This window comes from Hevea brasiliensis, chromosome 5, assembly GCF_030052815.1.
Source record: "Hevea brasiliensis isolate MT/VB/25A 57/8 chromosome 5, ASM3005281v1, whole genome shotgun sequence".
Classification (NCBI taxonomy): domain Eukaryota; kingdom Viridiplantae; phylum Streptophyta; class Magnoliopsida; order Malpighiales; family Euphorbiaceae; genus Hevea; species Hevea brasiliensis.
The window spans coordinates 5,502,538-5,529,288 of NC_079497.1; the positions used below are offsets into that span (position 1 = coordinate 5,502,538).

General features: G+C 31.1%; 2 protein-coding genes across 12 annotated transcripts; both read right to left on the reverse strand.

Annotated features, from left to right (window-relative positions):
* Positions 1 to 631: 631 nt before the first annotated feature.
* LOC110646588 (uncharacterized) lies at positions 632 to 3,174 on the reverse strand. The gene is made up of 3 exons (XM_058146681.1): positions 2,715 to 3,174; positions 1,131 to 1,994; positions 632 to 952 (listed from the first exon to the last, which is right to left on the reverse strand). The coding sequence occupies exons 1-3, from the start codon at positions 3,120 to 3,122 to the stop codon at positions 941 to 943; spliced, it is 1,284 nt and encodes a 427-aa protein (XP_058002664.1). The 5' UTR covers positions 3,123 to 3,174; the 3' UTR covers positions 632 to 940.
* Positions 3,175 to 8,313: 5,139 nt separating this feature from the next.
* Positions 8,314 to 14,333, reverse strand: LOC110646590 (uncharacterized). 11 transcript variants are annotated; one of them, XR_009148773.1, is made up of 4 exons: positions 14,195 to 14,333; positions 9,696 to 10,379; positions 9,341 to 9,419; positions 8,314 to 8,658 (listed from the first exon to the last, which is right to left on the reverse strand). XR_009148773.1 is itself a non-coding variant. In XM_058146682.1 (2 exons), exons 1-2 carry the CDS (start codon positions 14,216 to 14,218, stop codon positions 9,780 to 9,782), a joined length of 624 nt encoding a protein of 207 aa, XP_058002665.1. In that variant the 5' UTR covers positions 14,219 to 14,333; the 3' UTR covers positions 8,314 to 9,779. The 11 variants fall into 11 exon arrangements, 1 of the variants encoding a protein (XP_058002665.1); XR_009148772.1 differs by having other exon boundaries at positions 9,390 to 9,496; XR_009148771.1 differs by lacking the exon at positions 9,341 to 9,419.
* Between the last annotated feature and the right edge of the window lie 12,418 nt (positions 14,334 to 26,751).

Below are 26,751 nucleotides of genomic sequence, written 5' to 3' on the forward strand. Positions count from 1 at the left end.
CCTAGTCAGGTTACCTGTTCGTCAATTACCTAATTATTCCATATATTTTTTAATTGAGTAGCTCTGAAAAATTATTTTAAATACAATCGAGTTACTAGTTTGTCAATTATCTGACCGATTTACATCTGTTCACACCAATTTTCTACAAATTAAGGTCTAATAATTGAATCAAATTGAATCTAGCCTAATTTCTAATTAAACCAGTCAAACCGACTAATTCAATCCAATTTTAACAACTATGGTTATATCTAGTAAGTTTGATTGAAAAGTCCATTTCCTTTTGTTCAATTTACTTTCGATTTTTTTGATGAAAATAATTGAATTAGATTGAAAACCAAAGTTTTCCAAAAGTATTAATCGAACTAAACCGTTATTTACTATATACTCCTTGTTATAGTTTTATTTCAATTTCAACGAAGTTACTATGATTGAATTTTAGCCTTTTTAAGTCTTTTGAGTGAAAGTTTATATAAATTTAGCAAAGTGAATTTACTAAAACAATATTAAAATTAAATGATTTTGCTGCAGACAGTGTAGAAATTCAATATTACAATAAATTTGGCTTTTTTAACTCCCTATGAAAAAGGTTTAATCAAATTATTAGAATTTGAATTGAGCACTCCATTTAGTATTTACCAAATATTCACATATTTACTACATTTAGATTATCCAACTGTCTTTCTCAATAATTTACACTACAAAATCCCTCACAGTCAACAGATTCAAACATTTAAAAGGTACAGTCACATTGTTTTTCTGTGCACTCTGGAAAGTGGGAAAATAGCAGTTTGGGAAAATATACATGGCTGTAGAAATCCATGACTATATTATATGTAAACAAAAAGGAAAATGGGAAAATCTCAAATCCATGAAACCATTGCACCAGCAAATGGCATCTATCTACAGCATCAACCTCATTCCAATCCAATTTGTGCCAATTTTATTCATCATTCTGCACATTTTGCATTGACATTGAAATCAAATATGTTAGATTAAATGAGTCAAAATCTTTAAAACAAGAAAATATGCATTACAAAAATTATTTATATAATAATGAGTTAAATTGACACCATCTAATCTATAGCAAACTTTTTTCTTTATTATGATGAAAAAGAAAAATCATTACTTACCATTTCCATGAATAGCTCTTGTATTCTGTCGTTAAGGTTGCCGTTCCATTGCCGACCTTCTTTCAGCATTCGAGAGCTTCTTGCTTGTCGTCCAAAAAGCTTTGCCATACTAAATGCAGAAAATCTCGTTGTTTGTACTCCTAAAAGCTTTGCTGTGCTTAATACTCCTTGAGCAAAAAACTTCATCTTGGGGCATTTTATAACAATCATTTCTTCCAAAGACGGGAAATTGAAGGCATGATTACCAGAGCAGAAGCTTGCGAGGCATGGTAAACAATCAAGCTCCAAATATTCTAGTTTGCTGAAACAAATCTCATCTTCTACTCCATCTCCTTCACTTGCTATTATTTGTTGTAGCATTTCGCATTCGTTTACACTCATTCTTTGGAGTTGCCCCAGACTTCTAGCTGTTGACAGAGGTATCAAATTTACTAATCCATGACATTTTGATATTGTTAGAGTTGTCAGATTTGGGAAAGATATTGAGGATGGGACTAAAACTTTCAGCCTGCCACATTCTACTACTTTTAAACTTTTCAAAAATTGAAATGCTGAGATTGTTTGCGAGTAGTCATTCTCCGCCAAGTGCTTGAGCTTTGGTAGTTTAGACAGCTCTAGGAACTGAAGATATCTATGCTCATCAGTTCTCACTTGATGCAGGAATATTTCTTCAATTAAGGAATCAGAAAGAACAAGTATCCTTAGATTGGGTAACCTTTGAAAAAAATCAGAAGGGAAAATTGCACTTTCGCCAGGAAAGCAAGTCAGCTCAATGCTACTAAGCTTATATTGAAATTTGTGACACCATATCTCCATCAAGTCGCTCCATGCCACCCTCAGTATGTGTAACCTTTGGACTGCAACCTGTATATTAAACCAAATTAATTTGAAATACTTATGAAGATACCAATTACTAGTACAAGTAGGAAATACCATTTTATTATTTATTGTTAACACATTTTAGTTAATTCCAATTTATCATAAGTATTCAAAAGATTTTAACTAATTTTTATTGATTTTTTTTTTTTGAAAAAAAGGAATATGGAGATCAGGAAAGTATCAATATAATTATTTTAGCTTTGATTAAGATGTTAAAATTATTTTCTTTCTTTTTATGGATTTAAAATTAACGAGTAAAGAAGAAATATTTGATCAAAAAATCTACAAAAGTAATTTATGTGAAAAAATAATCTACAGATATAATGAATTTAATATTTTGAAATGTTAGTTTTTTATTTTAAAAAACAATAAAAATGAAAAAAAAAATGTATAAAAAGCCTTGCCATCTACCAAGGCAGCTCTTAAACGATGTAGTCAATGATGTAATGATTGATTTAAATAAAAATTTTGATTAATTTTGCCAAATTGGTAAAATTGATTGAATTCTATAATATCAAAAGGTTCAAATTTTCAATAAGAAACGTTTTCATTTGGAACACAGAAAAAATGTGGGAAGTTCACGAATGAAAGAATGGATTATTTTTAATATTTAATATAAATGACATGAACGAGTGATAAAAGAAAAAAATGGTGATGATATATAAAAGAATGAAACGTGCAGTGCAAAAGACCTTCAAAACTGACCTTGCCATTGAAAACGTGTGCTGCAGGCAAATCAGAATCTCCTTCGCCAATTCTTTCTTTGTTTTCCTCTACATTCATGCTTGAATCTTGTTCCCTTGAAAATGTGGAAGCAAGTATCTTCATCTTTGGGCAGTCAACTGCAGATATATCTTCCAAGGACGGACATTCCAAAATGTCACTTCCTGAATAAAAACATTGTAGGCTAGGCAAATGCTCAAGATCAATGAAGTATAAAGAAGGGAAGATAGTTTTATCCCAGCCTTCTTCCTGCTCTTCTTCTTTTGTGATGATTTCTTCTACCAAAGCACACCCCTTTATTTTCATCCAACGTAGACTTACAAGCCCCATAGCCATCGAAAGAGTAAATATATTTGTCAAGTTGCCACAGTTATGAATTTCTAATGACATTAGATTTTGAAAGCACAAAATTCTTTGGGCTTCTATGCTCCATAAATGCCTCAACCTTTTGTACGAGGAGCTAAAAGCAAGTGAGGTGAAGAGAAAGAAAGCAGAAACTGAATAAAGAGAAAGGGAAAACGCATGTAGTCTTATTAAGAACGCATAAAACCTTCTAATTCTTTTTCATTGACAAGGCATGCGTTGAGCCATTATACGACAGATTATATTAATGTCCATTGTAGCCATTGAGAAATAAATGAATTAAGAAAATTAAGGATCAAAGTGACCTAAAGTAGCAACTTGTTGAATTGCTTGTGCTTCTCCTGTCCTACATGCTTACTCCTTTTTCTCTGTTTGTTTCATTTCGAAAGCCATTCTTTTACAATTATCTATTTCTCTACATCGTAAAACTATTTATGATTTAACCATGTTGGGCATCACACTTACCCTAACAGGTGGGACATATTTCTCTCCAATAAAGGCTGAGACACGGCGACTAAAAAATTAACCATTTTTAACTGAGCAGGTTAAATGGAGAAAAATTAAATAAAGAAAAAAATATATTTAATTTATTTTATATTATTTAAAGATTATTAAAAGATTAAAATATATATATATATATATATATTTTTTAAATTATTATATTCTCACATTTTTCTTATCTCTATTGTATCGTAGGACAACATTTAAATATTTTTAATATAAATAACCCTTTTTTCTCACAATTTCTTATTGATTTAAAGAAAAATATTTTAAATTAATTATAAAAGAATTGAGAAATATAATTCCTCGTTTATTTGATATTTAAATAAAAAATTCTTAAAAATTAAATTCCCTTTCTTTTATTTCCCTCGATCCAATCAAAAGTAATGCTTTTCACCAAGTTGCACCAAGTGGGAGTATATGTCTGCCACTGCACCTACTACTGTTGTTATTATTAAAAAATATATATATGTGTACCAAATCATGGCAGCATCAATTCCATGCAGATTCACTTCAAGAGCCACATCTTCTTCAATACCAACTCAAATTGAGTTCCCATTTTTGCATTATAAAGTAGACATCCGTTGCTGAAAATTTCAGATTAAAATTAGTAAAGATTTATAAAAAAAAAAATTTATAACGGGATCAATTGTATGACCCTATTTGACAGCTTAATTATTACTGACTTAAAAATTCATTATTTTTTTATTTGAGATCCGAATCAAATTTAGTTTATTGTGGATCAAAATTAGGTTTTTAATTTTTTTTTTTCAAAGGTAAGAGTACACGCATGCACAGATTAGAGAAATGATTGAATTTCTATTAAAATCATGATAATTTTAATAAAATTTTTGATTCTATATAATCTACATACATACATCTTTATCACACGATATAGGTTCTCAAAAGATCAGTCCTTCGACACCCTCAACTCATTTATGGACCTCAATTAGGGTTACACCGTGGACTCTCACTTCTCTCTTATTTTTACTCAAGCGGTTACTTTTTTAATTTTAAAATATCCCTGCACATATTTAAACTTTTAAAATATAAATTTATTTTTTATGACATTTTAACTATCATCATAAAGTTAACATTTTCAATAAGAATTAAACATTAAGTTCAGTAACCGTTCGATATAATTACTTATTCTTTATTCAACTTTAAATTTAAAGGAAATGTAAATATCATTTATAATTGATGACATTTTCTAATTAGTATAAAAATTTTTCCTAAAATTTTTCTTAATATAAGATGATGCAATTGAAGGTGTAATTGTTAAAATTAATAAATTATATAGTTTATAAAAAAAAATAAATATTGACTATTGCATAATAAAAATATAATTTATAAAATTTTATGAATTATAATAATTATATAACTATTTAAATTTTCATCCTCTACTATTGAGTTGTGCGTCCGCCACCTGCTAGAATCACTGTTCCTCAACAGGAAAACTCAATTATGGCCGAAGGTTGCTTTAGTTAAATATACAGAATGCATAAAACCTTTGCTTTGGACCATTCTCCAGCAAAGGCTAATTCACTATGGTTTAAGTATATCATTTTCTTGTGGAAAAACCATTATAAGCTGGGCCATTGCTCCATTATAGCCAATGTAAAACTAAAAGAAATTTGTAGTGCTTTACCCAGAGGCAACATGTGATTTAATTATTTAGGTAGGATTTGATTTCTGCTTTGTTTTTTCTTTTTTATTTTTTTTTCCTTTCCATTACTGTTTTTGCAATGGATTTAGAATGCCATGCACAGAAAATTTAGAAGCATTTAAACTGAGGTTTTATTGAGAAAAAAAAAATCATAAAAAGAAAATCTAATGACAGTGACAGTAAATATGATCTTGTTAAGTATTAGAGTCTCTCCCTTGGGAAATCTGAGACCTCCTATTATTTAAGCATTATCTCAGAAAGACTTGCCCTTAGCTCCAAATAGTAAGAAGTAAATTTTAGAACTCACCAGTAAGTATAAAGCACAAAATGGGATTCCTGCTGAAGCAGAAGTAATCAGCATATAACTAATTGTATAGAGAGATTTATTCACTGGGATGCCTGCAAAACAAAAGCAAAGGAGTTTAAGATTCAGTATTGTGAGGAGGAGATCAAATTCATATGAATTTGCTAAAAGCCTAAAATTGATTGCTAGAATAAATTGGTTGGGAAAATCAAATTTAGACAAGAAGAAGCTTTTCAATTTACTATGAACATGGAATGTTTACTAGAAGAAAACTACAATAACATTGTTCCTTCTTCTGTTGTCATCATCATAAGAAGAAATCTGAATATTCATTAAAGGCAAAATTATGAGCCATTGAAGAGCATACCTATGAAGGCAAGGAACATTCCAAGGAGAAAAAGTGAAACAGAAAATAAAGACCAGCTTTGTATGCGCTCCTTGTGGCTCTGAAAAGCATTTGTGTAACATCAATGTAACATCACAAGTTGTTGTTCACATATAGAACATAATAAAATAGAGGTATGGAACTCAAAATTATTTGGAAAAAAAAATAAAGGCTTGTCAATTGTGAAAAATTGAAGTAATTTAAAAAAAATTTAAAAATTAAAAAATTACAATTTTGTATTCATATATATTAATTTTCTAAATGAAAATTAAAAAAAATATATATTTTTTTAAATTTAACTAAAATTTAGAAAACAAGTTGTTTTTCACCGAGTGTTCTCCAAATGGAAAACAGGGACCTTATTATTTAAAAAATATTTATTTAATTACAATCATGAAAAATTAATTATATCATTGTAAAAAAAATATAACACTTATTAATTAAAATATTTTAAAAGTAAAATAAGTTTTTAAATATATTTTATAATGTTTTTAATTATAAAAATATATGAATTTTTTAATTTTTTAAATAAAAAAATATAATATTTTTTATAAAATAAACGAAATTACTTTTTTATTATAATTATTTTGTATATTGCATTGGGAAAAACTCTCATCAACTCCAACTCATTTCACATGATGTCATACGGTTATAAAATTATGTCGTTTTCTTTTCACACACTGTTATTACTAAAAAAAAAAAAAAAAGCAATCAATAAAAGTTGGCTTACTCCTCGGCCCGCATGATGTCATAAGATTCTTTTCGTATTGACAAGCCATGCTTTGCTTTTGACCATTCTCCAATAAAGGCTAATCGCCTATGGTTTAAGTATCATTATCTTGTGGAAAAGCCTTTTATTTTTATTTTTTTTCTATATTTTCTTTTTTTTTTAATGAAAAATGAAAGTAAAATTGACTCCAAAATAAAAAGGGCAGCCCTGAAACTTTGCAGCCCCAACAACTAGCAAGGCAGCATGTGCAGGGTACCAACGGCAAAAACCAGCGGATGCAAGAACCAGCCACGAAATTACATAATCAGAACAAAACCTGCAATCAAAGAAAAGAAAAGCAAAGAGGAAATTACAGAAAGACAGTAAAATCTTCTTCGCGTTGGACGTACCCCTTGCTGAGCTGAAAAATTAAGTATTATTATCTTGTGGAAAAACCAATACTAAGCTGGGCCATTACCCAATTAGGAAATATAAAACTAAAAGAAATTTGAGTGCTTTACTGTTTCCTTTTTTTTTTTCTGTTCTAGTGAAGCAATTAATTAATTTATAGTGTTTCCCTCTCCTAAGCTGCTTTAGCATAACATTCTATAAGAATTTATTTAGGCAGGATTTGATTTCACATGTTCTTTTTCTTTCCATTACTCTTTTTGTCCTAGGCAATTCAATTCCCGGGTGGCTAACACTATATTTGAGAGATGGTTTTATAAAATAATGCGAGGTTTTGTAAGATTTTAAAATTATGAATTTATGTTTGAAAGAATAATAATTTTTATATTACTTAAATTAAATATTAGAGTTTTTATTTTACAAATTAAAATTCAAGGACCTTATTGTTCTATATTCTAAATTAAGGCATCATCTGTGTGATTTACCCTTTACCAATATAAAGAACCTGTAAAACCTTTGATTATTTTTCCATTGACAAGGCATCCTTTGCTTTTGACAATTCTCCAGTAAAGGCTAATTCACTATTGTTTAAGCGTCATTATCTTGTGGAGAAACCATTAATAAGCTGGGCCATTGCTCCATTATGGCCAATATTAAATTAAAAGAAGCTTGCAGTGCTTTACTTTTTCTCCTTTTTTTTTTTTTAACTGCTACTTTAAGTTCTTTTTTCCTTTCTAGTTGGTCCAACATGTGAATTAGTTAATTTATAGTGTTCCCCCTCCTAAGCTGCTTTAGCATAATGTTCTCTAAGAAATTATTTAGGTAGGATTTGATTCCTGCTTTTTCTTACTCTTTTTTGTAATGGATTTCACATCTTTCCTACTTTTTTTTTTTATCAAATTGTTACTTAATTTATTTTCTTTCAAATCCAAAGTTGCAGAAGTCGTTGTCCGCAGATAGAACATGATAAAACATAGCTCAAACTTACTGACAAAAAACATTAATTATTTCTAAGGAATCACATGAGTCGAGTTGAGGGGGATTAGTTAAAATCAAGTTCTGTTAGTTGCAACTGTTTCCCTTCCGTTGGTTTAGCAGTTGAATTTAACTATAAACAAGTAGGAGCTGTGGTGGATTTATCGCGATTGTGTTCTATAAATTTCAGCTCATCCAAAATTCCTATGGCGCCCAACTAATTGTCAATCAGTTGAGGGTTTCTGAATAAGCAAGAAAGAAAAACTGCAGTTGAAGAATAATCTTCAGTAGTCATATAATTTGATTAATATATTAAGTATTTATACATGAATGAAAGTAAAAAAACTAATCCCTACATGCTGAGCTGCAGCTGTTAGTAACTAACAGAAACAGAACAACCCCAACTTACAGAGTAACTAGATCACTTTAAGCTGACTAATAAATATGATTACACCCCCCTCAAGATGGAGACAAGGATAACTCCACAAGTCCCATCTTGGCCAAGAGAAAATAAAATGAAACTGAAGACAAGTACTTGTTCAACAATTCTGCAGGTTGCTGGTGAGAAGAAAGACAAAAATTACTTAGTGGCAATTGTATCTTTTTCATTGACCCCTGTAATCAAAACATTATCAATATATACCAACAAAGTAATGAAACTATCAGCAGACCACTTCACAAACAAACAATGATCAGATGAGGATTGAGTAAAACTAAAATTCAGCAAATTCTTAGTAAACTCCCTATTCCTTTGCCTACTTGCTTGATTAAGTCCATACAAGGACTTAGTGAGCATGCAAATCTGCCCTTGTTGTGATTTATAATATCCTTCAGGAGGCAACGTATATAAATCTTCATCAATATACCCATGAAGGAATGTCTTGCTAATGTCTAATTGATGAATGGACCATGACTGTGTAGTAGGTATAGCTAAAAACTTGCGAAAACAAGCTTAGCCACAGGTGCAAAAATATCTATGTAGTCAATGCCAACCAATTGATTTTAACCCTTTACTACCAACCTAGCCTCATATCTCTCAATAGTTCCATTAGGATTATATTTTTTTTTGAAAACCCATTTAGATGCAATACGTTTCTTTTTTGGAGGAAGTTAAGTAAGCTACTATGCCAATGTTGTCAATCCTTTTGCATAGCCTCAACCCAATTAGGAAGAGTTTTAGCTTCATGATAAGATGTTGGTTCAGATTGAGATGACAAATTAACTTAAAATGCAAGGTATAAATGATAAAAAATAAGCGAAGAAACAACAGGTACAGCAGGAAAGGAAGAAATATTACCTACAGGAATCTGTAAAACAGAAAAATTGACAGCATTAGCATCACTCACAGATTTGCCTTTCATTTATTGCAGTATCTCCTGTTGTTTGACATTGATGAGATTCACAGACCAGTCCTCGTACTTATTCTGACTGACATAAGCTTCACTTTCCACTACTATATTGTGTTTACACACGAGGACTAAAATTTAGCAAACAATATTGTTGAGAAAAAATCACACCCACACAAAATAAAAAATGTAAAATTTAACGTGGTTCATCGTAAATTTTGTGAATGGTGAGAATGACATAGAAGAAAAGAAGTGGGCAAAATCAAATTCAGGAAATAAAATAACTTTTCAACAAAGCATACTAACCTTATGACCAAATATACGTGCATTGGATGAATTAATTTTTGGACAATGAACGATCTTGATCCTTTTCAAAATGGACATTCCAAATTATAGCTTCCTGAATAAAAACTTTGACAAGGTAGGCAACTTTAGCAGATCTATGGAGATCAACGAAGGGAAGCTGATCAGATTGGATATTGCTTCCCCTGCTACTTCCGATTTGATGATCTCTTCCATCATACAACAATTTTTTATATTTATGTCTTCGAGTTGCAAAGGACCCTTGCCTATGGAGGCTGAAAAGAGATCTTTCAGGACCTTACAATTTGAAACCTTTACTGATCGCAAATGGGGAAAGGCGACACCTTGTTGTGGATCCTTATTCCATATATGCTTCAAGTTGTGCAATCCTTGAATATGCAATTCTGTGAACTCAAAAACAGCTACAACATTTGTTTCTTCAACATTGATCTCTTCTTGGACTTGATATATCTCTTGTAAGGAATCACAATACTGCACAGACAAAACCTCTAATCTTTTGAAATTGCTCCAGACTCCACATGGAAAAACAGTCTCTACAGCTCCACAAAATGCAATTCTCAATTCTTTTAGTTTGCCGAAGGAACCTGGAGCGACTTGGCTGTGCCATATCTTCTTTCCATGATAACTATCAGTGATTTCCAATTTTTCCAAGATTGCGAAGACAACCTGTGATGTTAATCTCAGTGTGTTAATAATAGTAGTATTAATATTAATATTGTTGTGTTCGTGAAAATGCAATAGTAAGGCAATGAAACTCTTTGATTTATGCTAATTATTATTTTATGATGAGTCTTGATAAATTTTCATGCTCTGAAATTGCATACTTGTTTCTGTTTGGAACAAATGGTTTTACATACCTGTTTCTTTAACAACACTATTTATACAAACTTATGAATTGATTACAATATCCATGTAAACTCATTATTTAAAAAAAAATAATAATAAAATTAAAATTTTAATTTTAAAATTATTCATATATGTTTTTCAATGTAACTCTAAGACTAAAATTATTGAATGTGAACCCTATTATTTCTACTACTACTGCTACTACTACTATTATTATTATTATTATTATTAACTCTTTAATTAGTAATTTTAAATAAATAGGATTCCTAATAATGTTAAACTAATTAAATAAAAGTCTAAAACTTATTAAACGTAAATCTCTCTAAACTTAGTTACGATTAACATTTTAGTAAAAATATGATTTTCTATTTACAGATTTTACAAAATATAGATGTTTAATTAATAATAAAAAAAAAACCTTCACGAACTTTAATTATTAATTTTTTAAATTATTTATTTAATTAATTATATTAAATGTTTAACTTAACTAATTTACTATAAATAATAAGAAAATAAAAGTACGATAGATAAAACAAGCGAAAAAGAATTTACTAATTTGATTTAAATTGTAAGTACAATTTGAAATGATTTATAATAATCTGAATAAATCAATATTTATTTTAAATTTGATTTACTCAATTTATTTATCGTGTTTATTTTTAATTAATTTTTTTATTACTAAACTAATATGAAGATTGTTTGAAGATTTGATAAATTAAGAAGACATAATATGACAATGGAAAATAATTATTAAAAAAATTAAAATTAAGAGGTGAAAGGCTAATGATATCTTATGGCACTCAATTACATAAAAATATGAGTGTTAATTTATAAAATGATTATTGAATAGAAAGTTTTCTATTAAAAAGATTAATTATCATCGAAAAAATGATGTGTTTTAGTTTAGCATTTTAATATAGAAAAATGTACTATTTATGAAATTTTCATAATAAATCTCACTTTATTTTCTACTCATTCATAATTTTGCAATTTCCTATTTAATAGAATAAATAATCTCATTTTCATTAATTTAAACTTATAATAATATCTTTTTATTTTTTACGAAACGCTTTTAACAAATTATTCTTATAATAATTTTAATTCTACAAATAATTATTTTTAAACTTACAACTTATTCTTCATGTATGTATACATGAAGCAAAGTAAAAAAACTAATCCCTACATGCTGAGCTGGAGCTGCTGGTTACTAACTAAAGAACAGAAACATAACAACCCCAACTTACAGAGTAACTAAATCACTTCAAGCTAACTAATAAATATATTTTACATCCCCCTCAAGATGGAGACGAGGAGAAGTCTCATCTTGGCCAAGAGAAAATCTTATGAAACTGAAGACAAGGAGTTAGTGAACAAGCCCGCAGGTTGCTGGCTAGAAGAAACATAAACCGTTTGGATGAAGCCCCTAGCAAGCCGATCCCTCACCACATGACAATCTATTTTAAATGCTTTGTCCGAACATGAAAATGAAGAGGAATATGCAAGACTGAAATCTGAAATTCTTTAAGTAATCTGCTGAAGCTTGCAAACAATAGATGCCATACCCCTATACTCAGCCTCAGCTGAAGAATGACTAACAGCGGACTGCTTCTTCGATTTTCAAGAAACAAGTGCAAACCCCAAAAAGATACAAAAGCCTGACACAGATTTTCTCGACACGGGACATGAAGCCCAGTCGACATCACAAAAGGCGGCCAATTGAAATGTAGAGTTAGTAGGAAAAAATAATCCTTTTCAGCGCGTGAACAGCAGCTTCTCAATGAGGCTTCTGCAGAGTTTGCATGAATTTACTCAACTGTTGGACTGAGTATGTGACATTTGGGCATGTAAATCCAAGATATAATAACCTTCCAATCAGCCTGCAATATCTTTTAGATTCTTGAAACAATTCTCCCACATCAGTCTCCAGCTTTAACCCCCAAAGCATAAGTGTAGATATTGGTTTAGCTGAAGACAATCCTGCATCATCGAGGATATCCAAAAACATATTTCCTTGACTGAGATACATCCCATTTGTAGACCGTGCCATTCCAAGACCAAAAAAGTACTTGGCATAGCCAAGATCCTTAAATGGTGAATTGTTTATCCAAAAATTGCTTGATGGCAATTATATCTTTTTCATCGACCCCTGTGATCAAAACATCATCAACATATACCAACAAAGCAATGAAACTATCAACAGACCCTTTCACAACTTAGATGAAGATTGAGTAAAACCATAATTTTGCAAATTCTTAGTAAAGTCCTTATTCCATTGCCAACTTGCTTGGTTAAGTCCACACAAGGACTTAGTGAGCTTGCATACCTGCATAACTTTCATTTATTGCAGTATCTACTGTCGTATGACATTGGTGAGATTCACAGACCAATCCTCATACTTATTCTGGCACAAGCTTCACTACCATATTTGCGACATTAGCTGCCACACAAACTTGACTTTTCCCTTTCTTCTGTTTCAACTCTTTGTACCAATCAGGATAACCATAAATTTTGAAGCAAGTGTCTCTTGCATGACCAGAAGCATTAGAATTGTCACAGTAAAGATCTTCTTTCTTTACAAACTCCTTCTTTTTGCCAAAATTTATTTTCTCAAACCTTTGCTCTAGTTCTTCCCACAGTTCTCTAGCTGTGGTAAAATACAAGAAAGCTTAAGCCAATTCTTTTGAAATTGAGTTCAAAATCCATGAAATTATCACCATATTATCAAACAATTGCCACTTGTCAACATCGGAGAATTCACATCAGGAATTATACATTTACCATTAATAAAACCTAGTTTGTACTAAGCTCTTAGAGCTATAATCGTAGATTTGCTCCAAGCTGAGTAATTAGAACCAGTGAGAAGTGCACTTACTAAGATCATACTTGGATGATCTGAATTTTGCAAAACCAAAGAATCAGCATCTATTACTTTTTTATCATGATCTACGTTCCTAAATCCTTGTGCCTGATTTTCAGATCACATTTCACGATCTCAATCTGCCTCAATAGACTCCATTTCCAGAAGCAGCTAATCTCTGCAACTCTAAACTCAGTTATCAACAAATTCTAAACCCCAGACGAAAAGAAGCACCCCTTATATGTGCTCTGATACCATGAACACACTTAAGCAAGGAATAAAAACTGCAATTGAAGAATAATCTTCAGTAGTCGTATTTGATTCAATACATTGAAGTACCTATACACGAAGCAAAGTAAAAATCTAATCCCTAAATGCTGAGCCGGAGCTGTTAGTAACTAACTAACAGAAACATAACAACCCCAACTTATAAATATATTTACAGTTTCAAGCAAAGCACAAAAACTGCCGAAACTGGAGTTCAATTCACAACATGCATTCATGAGCAACTAAAATCTTCAAAAGATCTGTAAGTAACATTGTTTCAGAAACTATTACCTAAACGAAGTAAAGCTCAAAATGCCAGACCTGAAAATGAAGAGAAATATTATAGCCATTTTATCCAAAGTTAAATCGCCTCTAACCACATGATGATGAACCTCGAATGGAAGCTAAAATTCTACAAATGAAAAGAGAAACCAAAACAAGACAGAACATTGAGCAATCGATCAGTTAGTGGTCAAGGAAAGAGATAATTACAGAGGAAAAAGAAAGGGACCTTGATTCTACAGTATCTCGCCATTGCGCAGAGAGAGAGAGAGAGAGAGAGAGAGAGAGCCGTCGATGATTTTGTTGCGCGGATTTCAAAATGGGAAGGAGGTTTACCGCTGGATCGTTTTCAGTAGCTGTCCAACGTCAAGTCGCTTTTATATGATTCACTAAATAAGACATATGCTTGCCAAAACGACAGTTTTTCTCAAAACGAAGGCATGCGTTTCTATGGAATAGAAATAGCAAGCCCAACGTGCAGGAGATGAACTCGACTTGGCCCATTTTAGGAAAATCTACGCTCTAGTTAGGCTTGCTTCAGCCCAATTCTTGATAAAACCATGGCAATACGTGAACTAGCACATACTTTTTTTTTTTTTTTAATTTACACTGCTGTGGTTTTAATTATGAACGCTTGCTTTTAACCATTTTTTATATTTTATTTTTCATATTAAAGCAAGTTTTAAATAAATTAGCAGAGATTTAACATTTAAAATATTAAATTAAACAATTATTTGATAAACTGGAGTCATTGTTCTATAAAATTATTATTATAACAATAACATGTTAATTAGATATTGCATAATGCATTGATAAGCATTAGGTCAATGAGAATGAATTCATGGAAGAAATTTAATTTGAAAATATTTACTATAAAAATAAAAAAATAGACTTTATTTATAAAATATTCACATGGATGGCCCCTCATTCCAAGCAACTATCACAATGTTAATATTGTGAATAAAGTTCAAAAACGTGATTAGCTCTTTTTTGCTAATTCATGGAGGATTGACCAGTTCTTTTGTCATTTGCTTTGCACTTGACGTACGCGTTATCTTCTCATTCGATTGTCCTCTTTGACCATGACTACGCCCAGCTTGCGTGGCACGGCCATTTCAATCCCGCGTCGCTTAGTAACGTGACTCGCGTGTAACTTTCTTCCGGGTGGCGCTTTATTATTATTATTATTATTATTTTATTTTATTTTTAATTAACTCATGTTCGTATAAAAAAAAATAAAAAAATTTTTAATTGCAAGTTAGCCCTGATGTTTAAATATATATATAATTTAGTTTTTATATTTTTAAAATTAATTAATTTAACCTTTAAAATTTTGTTAAAAGTTATTAGTCATTTTGTCTAATTGACTGTCACTCACGATAAAACAATTAAAATATTTTTAACATTATATATTTTTTTATTAAAATAATTTAGTTTCTAAAATTTTATGTTATAAATAAAATAATCTATTGATTTAAACTTTATAAATAAAATACTCTTTTGATTTAATTTATTTTATTTGTAATACAAAATCTTAAGAATTAAATTGTTTAAGTTATAAAATATATATAATTAAAAATATTTTGATCATTTATACTATAATTAACAGTAAATTAAATAAATAGACTAAATTATGAATTTTATCAAATGTTATGAATTAAATTATTTAATTTTAAAAATATAAAAATTAAGTTATATATTTTATTAAATTTCATTGAATAAATTGTAATTTATAGGGAAATGGTGCTTTTTTTTTCTACTCTTCTTTATAGAAAAAAAAATTAAATAAAGTGAAAATTAATACGTTATAAAATTATAATTTTATTTTTATATTGAAAAGTATGATATTTTAATTAACTATACAATAAGAGTAGCTATCTTTTATTATAACTATCATGCCCTTCATATTTAAGAGTATGATATTTTAAACTTTAGTATTAAGAGATAAATCATTGTCACTTTAGTATTACTTCACATTAATATGTTCAAACATAAAAAAAAATTTTGTGGCATTCTGAAAATGTCCCATAAAATACTCTAATTTCTATCGATATTTTATGATACATTTTAACTCTTATAAAATGAAATTAAGGTACTATTTATATCATAATAATATATTAAAAAATATCTTAATTTTACTTTATTTTACAAGAGTTAAAATGTATTATGAGACGGTTACTGGAATCGAGGTGTGTCATAGAGTGTTTTAAAAATTTAATGATGAATTTATATATTTTGCCTATATTTAAAATCAATTTTATATTGTGCCTTGCATGTGTTGAAAAATAAAAAATTATTATCTATAACGACCATATGGATGAGCACAATTCATCAAATTAATAACAAATTAATTAGTGTTTTTATAAATAAATTTTTATTGTGAAATAAATATATAATGGTAATTTTTTGGACATTAAAAATGTCATTAATAAACATGTACTTTTCCTGAACTATTATTTTATGTTACAGAGGGATGCTATTTGAACATAAATTTAATAAACTTATGAGATTTTAAACTTGGCACCAATAAATATATACTCTTCGTTTTATAAAAATAAACATATTTCCATTTTAAATTAAAGTAATAAATTTTACTTAACATTTTCTTAATTTACTCTATACATACATTATTATCTTAGGTTAATAAACTATTTAAAAAAATGAATTCTTGATTTTTAATATATATTAAATAAAAAGTATATTAGAAATCTAACAAAATAATTCTTATTTAATAAAATATAATCTATAATTTAAGATAAGAGAAAAAGAAATGAGCTTATATTTATGATTTTTTTAATATTGTTTAAAATCATATTTAATATAAAAACCTATTTAGTAGTAATTATGAGTCTAAGTAGTCGGTATAAATTACAAATAAGCCTTTTTTATTTGTATAAATTACAAATAAGCCTTTTTTTACTATTTTAAATTAATTAAATTAATAATATTTACTTTTATTCATAATAATGTTAATTTAAAATGCAAACATTTAATTTTAATTTTTTTTTATTTTATTTTAAATATGTTTCACTAGTATTTAAAAATTTGTTAATAAAATAAGTTAAGTTAATAATGTGATGATTTTATTATTATTTTTTTAAGTGTAATAATTTTATATAAAAATATCTTATGCAATAATTTTAATTATGCATAAAATATTTTTTAATTACAAATAATATAAATCTTTAATAATAGTCTATAGCGTGAATATAGACTATAAAACAATAGAAAATAATGTGAATTATACTAGAATGATTAGATTTTTATAAGTAAAGGAATCACTTAAGAGAATGAAAGTGGATAAAGCCTGTGGACCCAATGGAATACCAATTGAAGTGTGAAAGTGTTTGGGAGATATGGGAGTGGCATGGTTAACTAAATTATTTAATAAGATTCTAAACTCAAAAAAAATGCCTGATGAATGGAGGAGGAGTATTTTAGTACCTATTTTTAAAAATAAGAGAGACATACAGAGTTGCTCAAACTATAAGGAAATTAAACTCATGAGCCATATTATGAAGTTATGGGAGAGAGTTGTAGAGCATTGACTACGTCATGATACTTCTATCTCTCTCAATCAATTTGGCTTCATGCTCGGTCATTCAACTATGAGAGTGATCTTTCTCATTAGAAGCTTGATGGAGAAATATAGAGATGTGAAGAAAGATCTACACATGGTTTTTATTTATTTGGAGAAGGCTTATGATAGTGTTTCCAAAGATGTCTTATGAAAAGTGTTAGAACAAAAGAGTGTATCTATTAGGTACATACAAGTGTTGAAAGATATGTATGAAGGAGCAACTACTATTATGCGCACAGTGGGAGGGGACACAAGAGATTTTTCGATCTCAGTTGGATTACACCAAGGATCAGCTATAAGCCCTTACCTTTTTACATTAGTTTTAAATGAATTGACGAAACATATACAAGAGAGTATTCCTTTGTGCATGATATTTGCGAATGATATTATTCTGATAAATGAGACGCGAGAAGGAGTCAATAGAAATTTAGAGCTTTGGAGAAGTACTCTAGAGTCAAAAGGCTTTAAGTTAAGTAAAACGAAGACAAAATACATGCATTGCAAGTTCAGTGAAGGCTAAACTGGTGATAGGGAAGAAGTTAGTTTGGATGGAGTGGTACTGTCCCAAAGTAATCACTTTAAATATCTTGGCTCAGTCCTTCAAGTAGATGGGGGATGTGAGGAGGATGTTAGTTATAGGATTAACGTAGAATGTTTGAAGTGGAGACGTGCCACAGGAGTTTTATGTGATCTCAAGATTCCCAATAAGTTAAAAGGAAAATTTTACCGTACAGCCATACGACCGGCTATGTTATATGGTAGTGAGTGTTGGGCACTGAATGAGTCGTATGCGTCTAAGATAAGAGTTGCATAGATGAGAATGTTAAGGTGAATGAGTGGCCATACTAAACTAGATAAATTCTGTAATGAGAGTATTAGAGAAAAGGTAGGAGTTGTGCCAATTGAGGATAAGTTGAGAGAAAGGAGATTGAAGTGGTTTGGTCATGTGAAGCATAGACATACGGAGGCTCCAGTTAGACAAGTAGAGCACATTAGGTTAGAGGATAGAAAGAAAAAAAGGGGTAGACCTAAATTGACTTGGAAGAGAGTAGTACAACATGACCTAGAAGCATTACAAATTTCTGAGGATGTTGACCCCGTATAGCTCAAAATGAGCATTGATTTTAATGATAACAAAACTCAACTAGAATCTATCTAACTCAATTTTAAGTGATGTGTAGATTCTTTCTCTTATTCATGAAGAATCTTTGAGGCTGGATCTAAGGAGGAAATGCACTCAAAGGCATCTCAAGATGAATCCAAGTTGAGAAAGAATAAGATTATGAAAGTTAAGACTCGAAGTAAAGGTATGAAAGTCATAGAGTTAAGAATTGAGTCTTAGGATTTGTGTAAAAAAAATAGATGAAAGTTTTAGTCAATTGGTGCTCAAAATTAATTTTTCTTTCAATTACTTTATAAAATTTTCTCTCATCATAACCTTGGATATTGCTATTGGAATATATATTTCTCTTAAGGTCTAAATTAGATTTTTAAAGATTACAATTTGAAACAGGCATCTGGTAAATTAGTTTGCTAACTTATTTGCTAAAATATTAGTTTGCTAATGTGTTTGCTAAAATTATAGTTTGATAACTAGTTTACTACTGTCGCAAAAAATTTCATTAGTTTGCTAAATGATTAGAGTTGTTCTACTTCGTATAAAAAGACAAAATAACGACTATTTTGCTTATAACAGAGTGTATAACGTTCCAAAAATGTTTCAAATAGTTTAAAATGATTTGGGACTATAAATACACTTTCTTTACTTTATTTTACACTTGATGAAAGCTTACAATTGCACTCCAATCTTGATTTTTCATTTATTGCTTTCATTCAAGAGCTTTAAAGTGTTTGAGCAACCATTGGCAACTCATCTTTTCTTTATAGTTTGATTTGTATTGAGTGAGAGTGAGTGTTAAAACATTAAATTGCATTTCAAGAGAGGTTGTACAAGCACCTATTGAAGCTTGTGAGTGTGATTGCTTAAGATAGCACTTGTTAAGGATTCAAGCTACCTTGGCAAAAGCTTAGTGTTGAAGAATTTGTAAAAGGCTTTTGGTCTCTTGCCTTTAAAAGAGCAAATAGTGGAGAGAAGACTCAAAGAGGGTTCTTTGAGAGATTAGATGTAGGCTAGTTAAGCCGAACCACTATAAAAATCATTGTGTTTGATTTCTCTAACCTTAATCTCTTTACTTTTATGTAATTTAATTTCTATGCATGATATTGAATATTGATAGAATAAATTGAGTTGATATACTTGAAGATATATTGAGCAGGTTGAGAAATTAGTTGCATATTTTATGATGCATGTTATGTTAAAAATTGCTATAAATATTGATTGAGGCTTGAATTGCAATTTAGGGACATATTCTAGAAACACATATCACTTTCACTCTATATAGGAGCACCTAGTTGAACAAAGCCACAATTTTTCATTAGGCTATAAGCAAGGGCTGAAAAATTGTTTAAGTCCAATTCACCCCTCTCTTGGACTATTTTGGAACAACAAATTGGTATTAGAGCTTGTCTCTCTTGCTTAAGGTGTCACAACCTTGGAGTGATCCCCAATGGCTGGTTCATCTAGCAACACTGTCGGTATACTCACACTAGTAGCTGAAGGCTACTCAATTACTAGACCACCACTCTTCAATGGCACTAATTACTCATTTTGGAAAGTTAGAATGAGAAATTTCATACAATCTATAGATATTGATGCATGGAGAATTATTAAAAATGGTCCATATGTTTCTCAAAAAAATGGTCAAGGAAATACTAAAGTTCCTAAAAATGAAGATGAATATGATGACAATGATTGGAAGAAAATTTCTGTAAACACTAAAGCTATTAATATTTTGCATTGCTCACTTGACCTTAATAAATATAATCGTGTTTCAGGATGTCAAACTGCTAAGGAAATTTGGGATAAGCTTGATGTCACTTATGAAGGAACGGATGTCATCAAGGAATCCAAAGCAAACCTCCTTATCCGAGATTATGAGCTATTTGAAATGAAGCCAGGAGAATCAAGTACGGATAAGAGTACAAGGTTTACCGATCTTGTTAATCTTCTCAAAGCACTTGGTAAAAGATTTGAGGAAGTCGAACTTGTGAAGAAAATTCTTAGACCACTTCTAAAATCTTGGGAAGCAAAGACTACGATTATCCAAGATGCCAAGGATTTTAAAACATTCACCTATGATGAACTCATTGGATCTCTTATTGCACATGAGATGGTATATAAGAAAGATGAAGTTGAAAATGAGCAAAAGAAGAAGAAAAGCATTGCTCTCAAGACAAATAAGGATAAAGAGAAAAAGAAAGGAGTTGTACTTAAAGTTGACTCAAGTGACAACTCAAGTGCTTCAAGTAATGATGATGATGAAATGGCTATGCTTGCAAGAAAATTCAAAAGAGCTTTCAAGAAGGGAGGAAGTAAATACAAGAAATTCTTGAAAAAGTATACTCCCAAGGATAAACGTTTCAAGGAATCAAAAGAAGAAATTGTATGTTATGAATGTCACAAACCAGGACATATCAAGCCCAAATGTCCATTGCTCAAAAAGAAGAAAGGAAAAGAAGACAAGAGCAAGAAAGCTATGAAAGTTGTATGAAGCAACAGTGAAGAATCTTTAAATGATGAATCAAGTGACAAAGAGGCTGTTCATATTTGTATGATGGCATTTGAAGAGAAAGTCAAAAGTTCACAAAAGGAAGAAGAAAGTGATAATGAGGTAAATTCTCTTGAACCTCTTAATGTAGAGGAACTTGAACTTGCATTTGCTAAAGTGCTCGATGAGTATAGAAACTATAAGAGAAAATGCACTAAAATGAATTTAGAAATTGAATAATTGAGATCACAAAATATTGCCATGTCCAATGTGTATAAAGAAAATGAATTTTACAAAGGACAAATTGCTTTGTTTAAAGAGCTAGATTTGGAGTTGAAAAACTCAAAAGAAACTTGTGAAAAGCTCATTAAGAAAAATAAGGCTCTTGAAGCTAAAATAGAATCTTTGATAAATGATTTGGCAAAATTTACAAAAGGAAAAGAAACTCCAGATGTACTTCTTGGAAACCAAAGAATTTCAAATGAAAAATATGGGATTGGTTTTGACGATTTCATGAACTATGGTAAATACAAGAATCATTTCATTAAAGCATCTACTTCCTACTTGCCTAATGTCACATGTTATTATTGCAATAAAAGAGATCATATGATTAGTTTTTGTGCACTTAGGAAGGGTTTCCTTAAGGTAAAGAAGGTATGGGTGCCAAAGGGAACCTTACCTAAAGTTACTAACCCCCAAGGACCCAAAGTTGCTTGGGTACCTAAAGCTAAATGATTAAATTTCAGGTTTGTTTCAAAGGGATGAAGGAAAGTGAAAAATGGTATATAGATAGTGGTTGTTCAAAACACATGACCGGTGAAAAGGATAAGTTTTCAAAAATCACAATGGTAGATGGAGGACATGTGAAATTTGGAGATAAAGGAAAGGGAAAAATAATTGGAAATGGCACAATTGGAACCAAACCTTGCTTTGAAGATGTATCACTTGTTGAAGGCTTGAAATACAACTTGCTAAGTGTAAGTCAACTTTGTGATAAAGGTTTTGAGGTAAAGTTCACTTCTTCTCATTGTACAATTAATAACTTAGATAATGACACATTGTTCATTGTCAATAGATCTAATAATGTTTACATTCTTGACATGAATAACTTTGAAACTAATCATGGTACATGTCTAGTATCTTTTAATGATTTTAGTTATTTATGGCATAGAAGATTAGGATATGCAAGCATGCATACACTCTCAAAATTGTCTAAGAAAGAACTTGTTAAAGGTCTACCTAAGGTTAACTATGAAAATGAATTTCAATGTAGGGCATGTGAACTAGGAAAGTGTCACGACCCAACCTATGGGCCGGACTGGCACTAGGACCTGGGCCAGCCTAAAGCCCCCGAGGCCCGTAGTAAGCCTAACTATTCATCAATACAACTCTAAGGCCCATTTGAGCCCAATTTCAAGAAATCAACCGGACAGAGTCCGGCCATAAAGTGAACCTTTCAATGGAGAGTTTTTGACTCACCGACCTGTAAACAAAATATATCATCAATTGGGGAGCTCAGCTCACCCTCCACATACTCAAATCAACATAAAGATAAATGGGAGCTCATCTCCCTCATCCAGTCCATCAAACATGCATATAGTAATTTTATAGGTCCACATGACATTTTATATTACAGACCCGAATCATTTAAATATTTCTAACACATGCGGAAATTCTAGGAGTAAATAAAATTACACAAATATTGATAAAACAACCTGCGAAGGAGAAAAGCAGGTTAACCACAATAAAATTCTCCTGTAGCCTGAAAAAATATTGAACAGGAGTGAGCGTTCGACTCAGAGAGTAAAATATCAATTTTAACCATAATCTCTATAACTATCTAAAACTAATGCACCCTGTAGAGTGAAATGCAACATCAACAACATTTTCACATCATAACATCAAAAAGGTAATTTGGAGCACTCACACACCCAGTAATATCAATCATACTATATGGGAGCTGATCCCCTATACAGCTCTCTTAAATCCAACCTGGTGCCAGCGAAGAACTCAAGCCGGACTTTCGCTTAATAAACCAAATCGGGGCTCCCAGCGAAGAACTCAAGCCGTGACTACCCCGAAGGATCGGGTCCCAGTGAAGAACTCAAGCCGTGACTACCCGTCCTATCCATAGTCCACACCACATCACACGCACGCCAACGCACGCACGCTGCTCCAAATTACCACAACAACATCCATGACACTTTAACAGTTATGAATGCAACATAAATCGTGCCTAGAGTTTAACTATATAAATATATGCATATAAGTGATGCATGGGCATGCTTGAACATATAATAATATCAAAATTACAATTAAAATTAATATTTTACTCACAGACTTGACAATGGTCACTGTGGCGGCTGGGCGGAGGAAGAAGGCTGTCCCGGCTCACCTGACAATTACATTACAATTATTTAATACAAATGACTCAATACAAATCAAGAAAAGACCAAATACGTCCTAAGTCGTACCGAAAATCCGGCAGAGTCTCCCCTATACCTAGGACCTACCCAACCTGTAAAAGGGCTCAAAACACACTTCAATATTCACAATCCATATATCTACAACTCAATCACATCACACAGCCCCTCCTGGGCCCATCAAATCAGTCATCCATCACAATATGTAAAATTTCAATTTAGTCCTTATAATTGATCATTTTTGCAAAAACTGCCCAAATAAGCTCTAAAAATTCTTAAACTTTGCCCCGCGGTTCTTAGCAATATTACTAAACTATTGCAAAAAGAATCATAATTTTCTAAGCTACCACGAATATCTTATGGATTTTTAATCCTATTTAAGCACTAGAAAATTATGAAAAAGCAAGGTTCGGGTTTACCTTTGCCGATTCCGACTTCGGGGACGCGCTCGGGACGTCTAACAATGGGGGGGTACCCAAAACCTCGATCCAATTCGGAGACTTTTCCGGTGGCGAGTCTGTCTGGCTGGAAATTCACAGACCCTAACAACTGTCGAATTTCTGCGAATTGAGGATACCTACACGAAGCCCATAACATGGGGGTTAGTACATAAATTTTTCAGAATTTTCTAAGCTCATTAAATGCTCGAAAAACACTGCGAAGTTCCGTGGGACCCACCGAAAAACGGTATCGAAAAAATTCGAAATTTATGTCACCGCGAAGCTCTCGACGAATGGAGCGCGCTGGTACTCTCGATTTTCTCGTGGGGTTCACGGTTTGTGAGAAATCTAGCCCAAAAATTAAAATGGGCTAAAACTTCCCATGCAAAAATTGAATAAACCGCTCGATGAATTTCGGTGTTCTTGGTGTCTATGGAAAACTCTCGACGAGTAGATGAGTTTAGACACAAGACCCTGTCTGATTGGTGGCTGGATAGGTCGGATTTTGGCTGGGAAGTCGAAGAGTCGCGCGCTGCCGCTCGAGCCAGGCCGTTTCAGCGTTCGGTGGCGGGAGGAGGGTGAGGCGGCACGGCAAGGGGAGGAGGGAGGAGAGAGAAAAAGAGAGAAGAAGGGAGAGGGGTCGGACGCGCGCGGGGAGGAGGAAGAAAAAGAAGAAGACCGGTCCGATTCGACCGGTCCGATCCGATCGATTCGATTAGTAGGTTCGATTCAGAATACAAAATTTTGAATTTTTACTCTGCCTCGGGACCGAAAACGAGGTCCAAAAATTCCAAAAAAATTCCAGAAAATTCAGAAAAATTCGTAGATTCCAAATATATTTTTAGTTTTGCCACGTGGTCTTTAAATTAATTTTTAAAAATCATCAAAGTTTATATTTTCGGAAAATCGAACCCGATTTTTAAAATCCGAAAAATCTCAAAAAAAAAATTTCTAAAATTTAAATAAAATTAAAATACCAATAATGCTCATAAAATAATAAAATTTAAAATTTTGGGGTGTTACAGAAAGCATATTAGATCATCTTTTAAATCTAAAAATATTATTCCACTACTAGGCCATTAGAATTGCTTCATCTTGATTTGTTTGGACCCGTATCTCCTGCTAGTCTTGGTGGAAAGACATATATTTTAGTTATTGTTGATGACTATTCAAGATATACATGGACATTCTTCCTTGCTCACAAAGATAAAACTTTTGAGAAATTCACCCCTTTTAGTAAAATGGTTCAAAATGAAAAAGGTTTTTGCATCACATCTATAAGGAGTGATCATGGAACTGAATTTGAAAATCATTTATTTGAGAAATATTGTGATAAATATGGAATAAACCATAACTTTTCAGCTCCTAGAACTCCACAACAAAATGGGGTTGTAGAAAGAAAAAATAAGACTTTGCAAGAGATGACTAGAACCATGTTGAATGAAAATAATTTGCCAAAGTATTTTTGGGCTGAAGCTATTAATACTTCTTACTATGTGTTGAATAGAATTTTGATTAGACCAATTTTGAAAAAGACCCCCTATGAGCTTTGGAAAGAAAGAAAACCAAATATTTCATAGTTCAGAGCATTTGGATGTAAGTGCTATATCTTAAATAACAAGAAGGATAACTTGAAGAAATTTGATGCTAAATCTGATGAAGGAATTTTTCTTGGGTACTCAATAAAGAGTAAAGCATATAGAGTGTTTAATAGAAGAACATTAGTTATTGAGGAAACTATTCATATTTTGTTTGATAAGGCTAACCCTTCTATTAGAAGGAAAGATGTTTTTGATGACAATAATGAGCAGATGTTTGGAAAACAAAAATGTAAAATCAAGTCAAGAAATGAAACAAATTGATGACAAAGATGAAGAAACTCAAGGAGATACCACAATAGATGTCCATAATGCCAACAATGATCAAATCAATGTCAAATTTGGAAGAATTACAAGTGAATGAACCCCAACATGAAGATTTACCTAAAGAATGGAGATTCCATAGAAATCATCCCCAAGAAGACATCATTGATGATCCATCTCAAAGGATCATGACTAGAGCACAATTGAGAAAATATTTTGGTAATGTTGCCTTTGTTTCACAAATTGAACCTAAATGTTTTGAAGAAGCTCAAAATGATGAAAGTTGGATTCTTACCATGCAAGAAGAACTCAATCAATTTGAGAGAAACAAAGTTTAGAATTTGGTTCCTAAACCTAAAAATCATTCAATTATTGGTACTAAATGGGTTTTTAGAAATAAAATAGATGAAAAAGGCAATGTTGTTAGAAACAAAGCTAGACTAGTGGCTCAAGGCTACAACCAAGAGGAATGTATTAATTTTGATGAAACCTTTGCTCCGGTTGTAGAATTGAAGCTATTAGAATGTTGTGTGCCTTTGCATGTTACAAGGATTTTATGCTTTATCAGATGGATATCAAGAGTGTATTTTTAAATGGTTATATTGATGAGGAAGTGTATGTTGCACAACCTCTGGGCTTTGAAAATCATGAGCATCCAAATCATGTTTATAAACTTACTAAAGCTTTATATGGTTTAAAACAAGTTCCTAGAGCATGGTATGAAAGGCTTAGTAAATTCCTTTTTACAAAATGATTTTCAAAGAGGCAAATTGGCCACAACACTTTTTGTTAAAAAGCATCATAATGATATGCTCATTGTGCAAATATATGTTGATGATATAATTTTTGGTGCTACTAAAGAATCTATTTGCA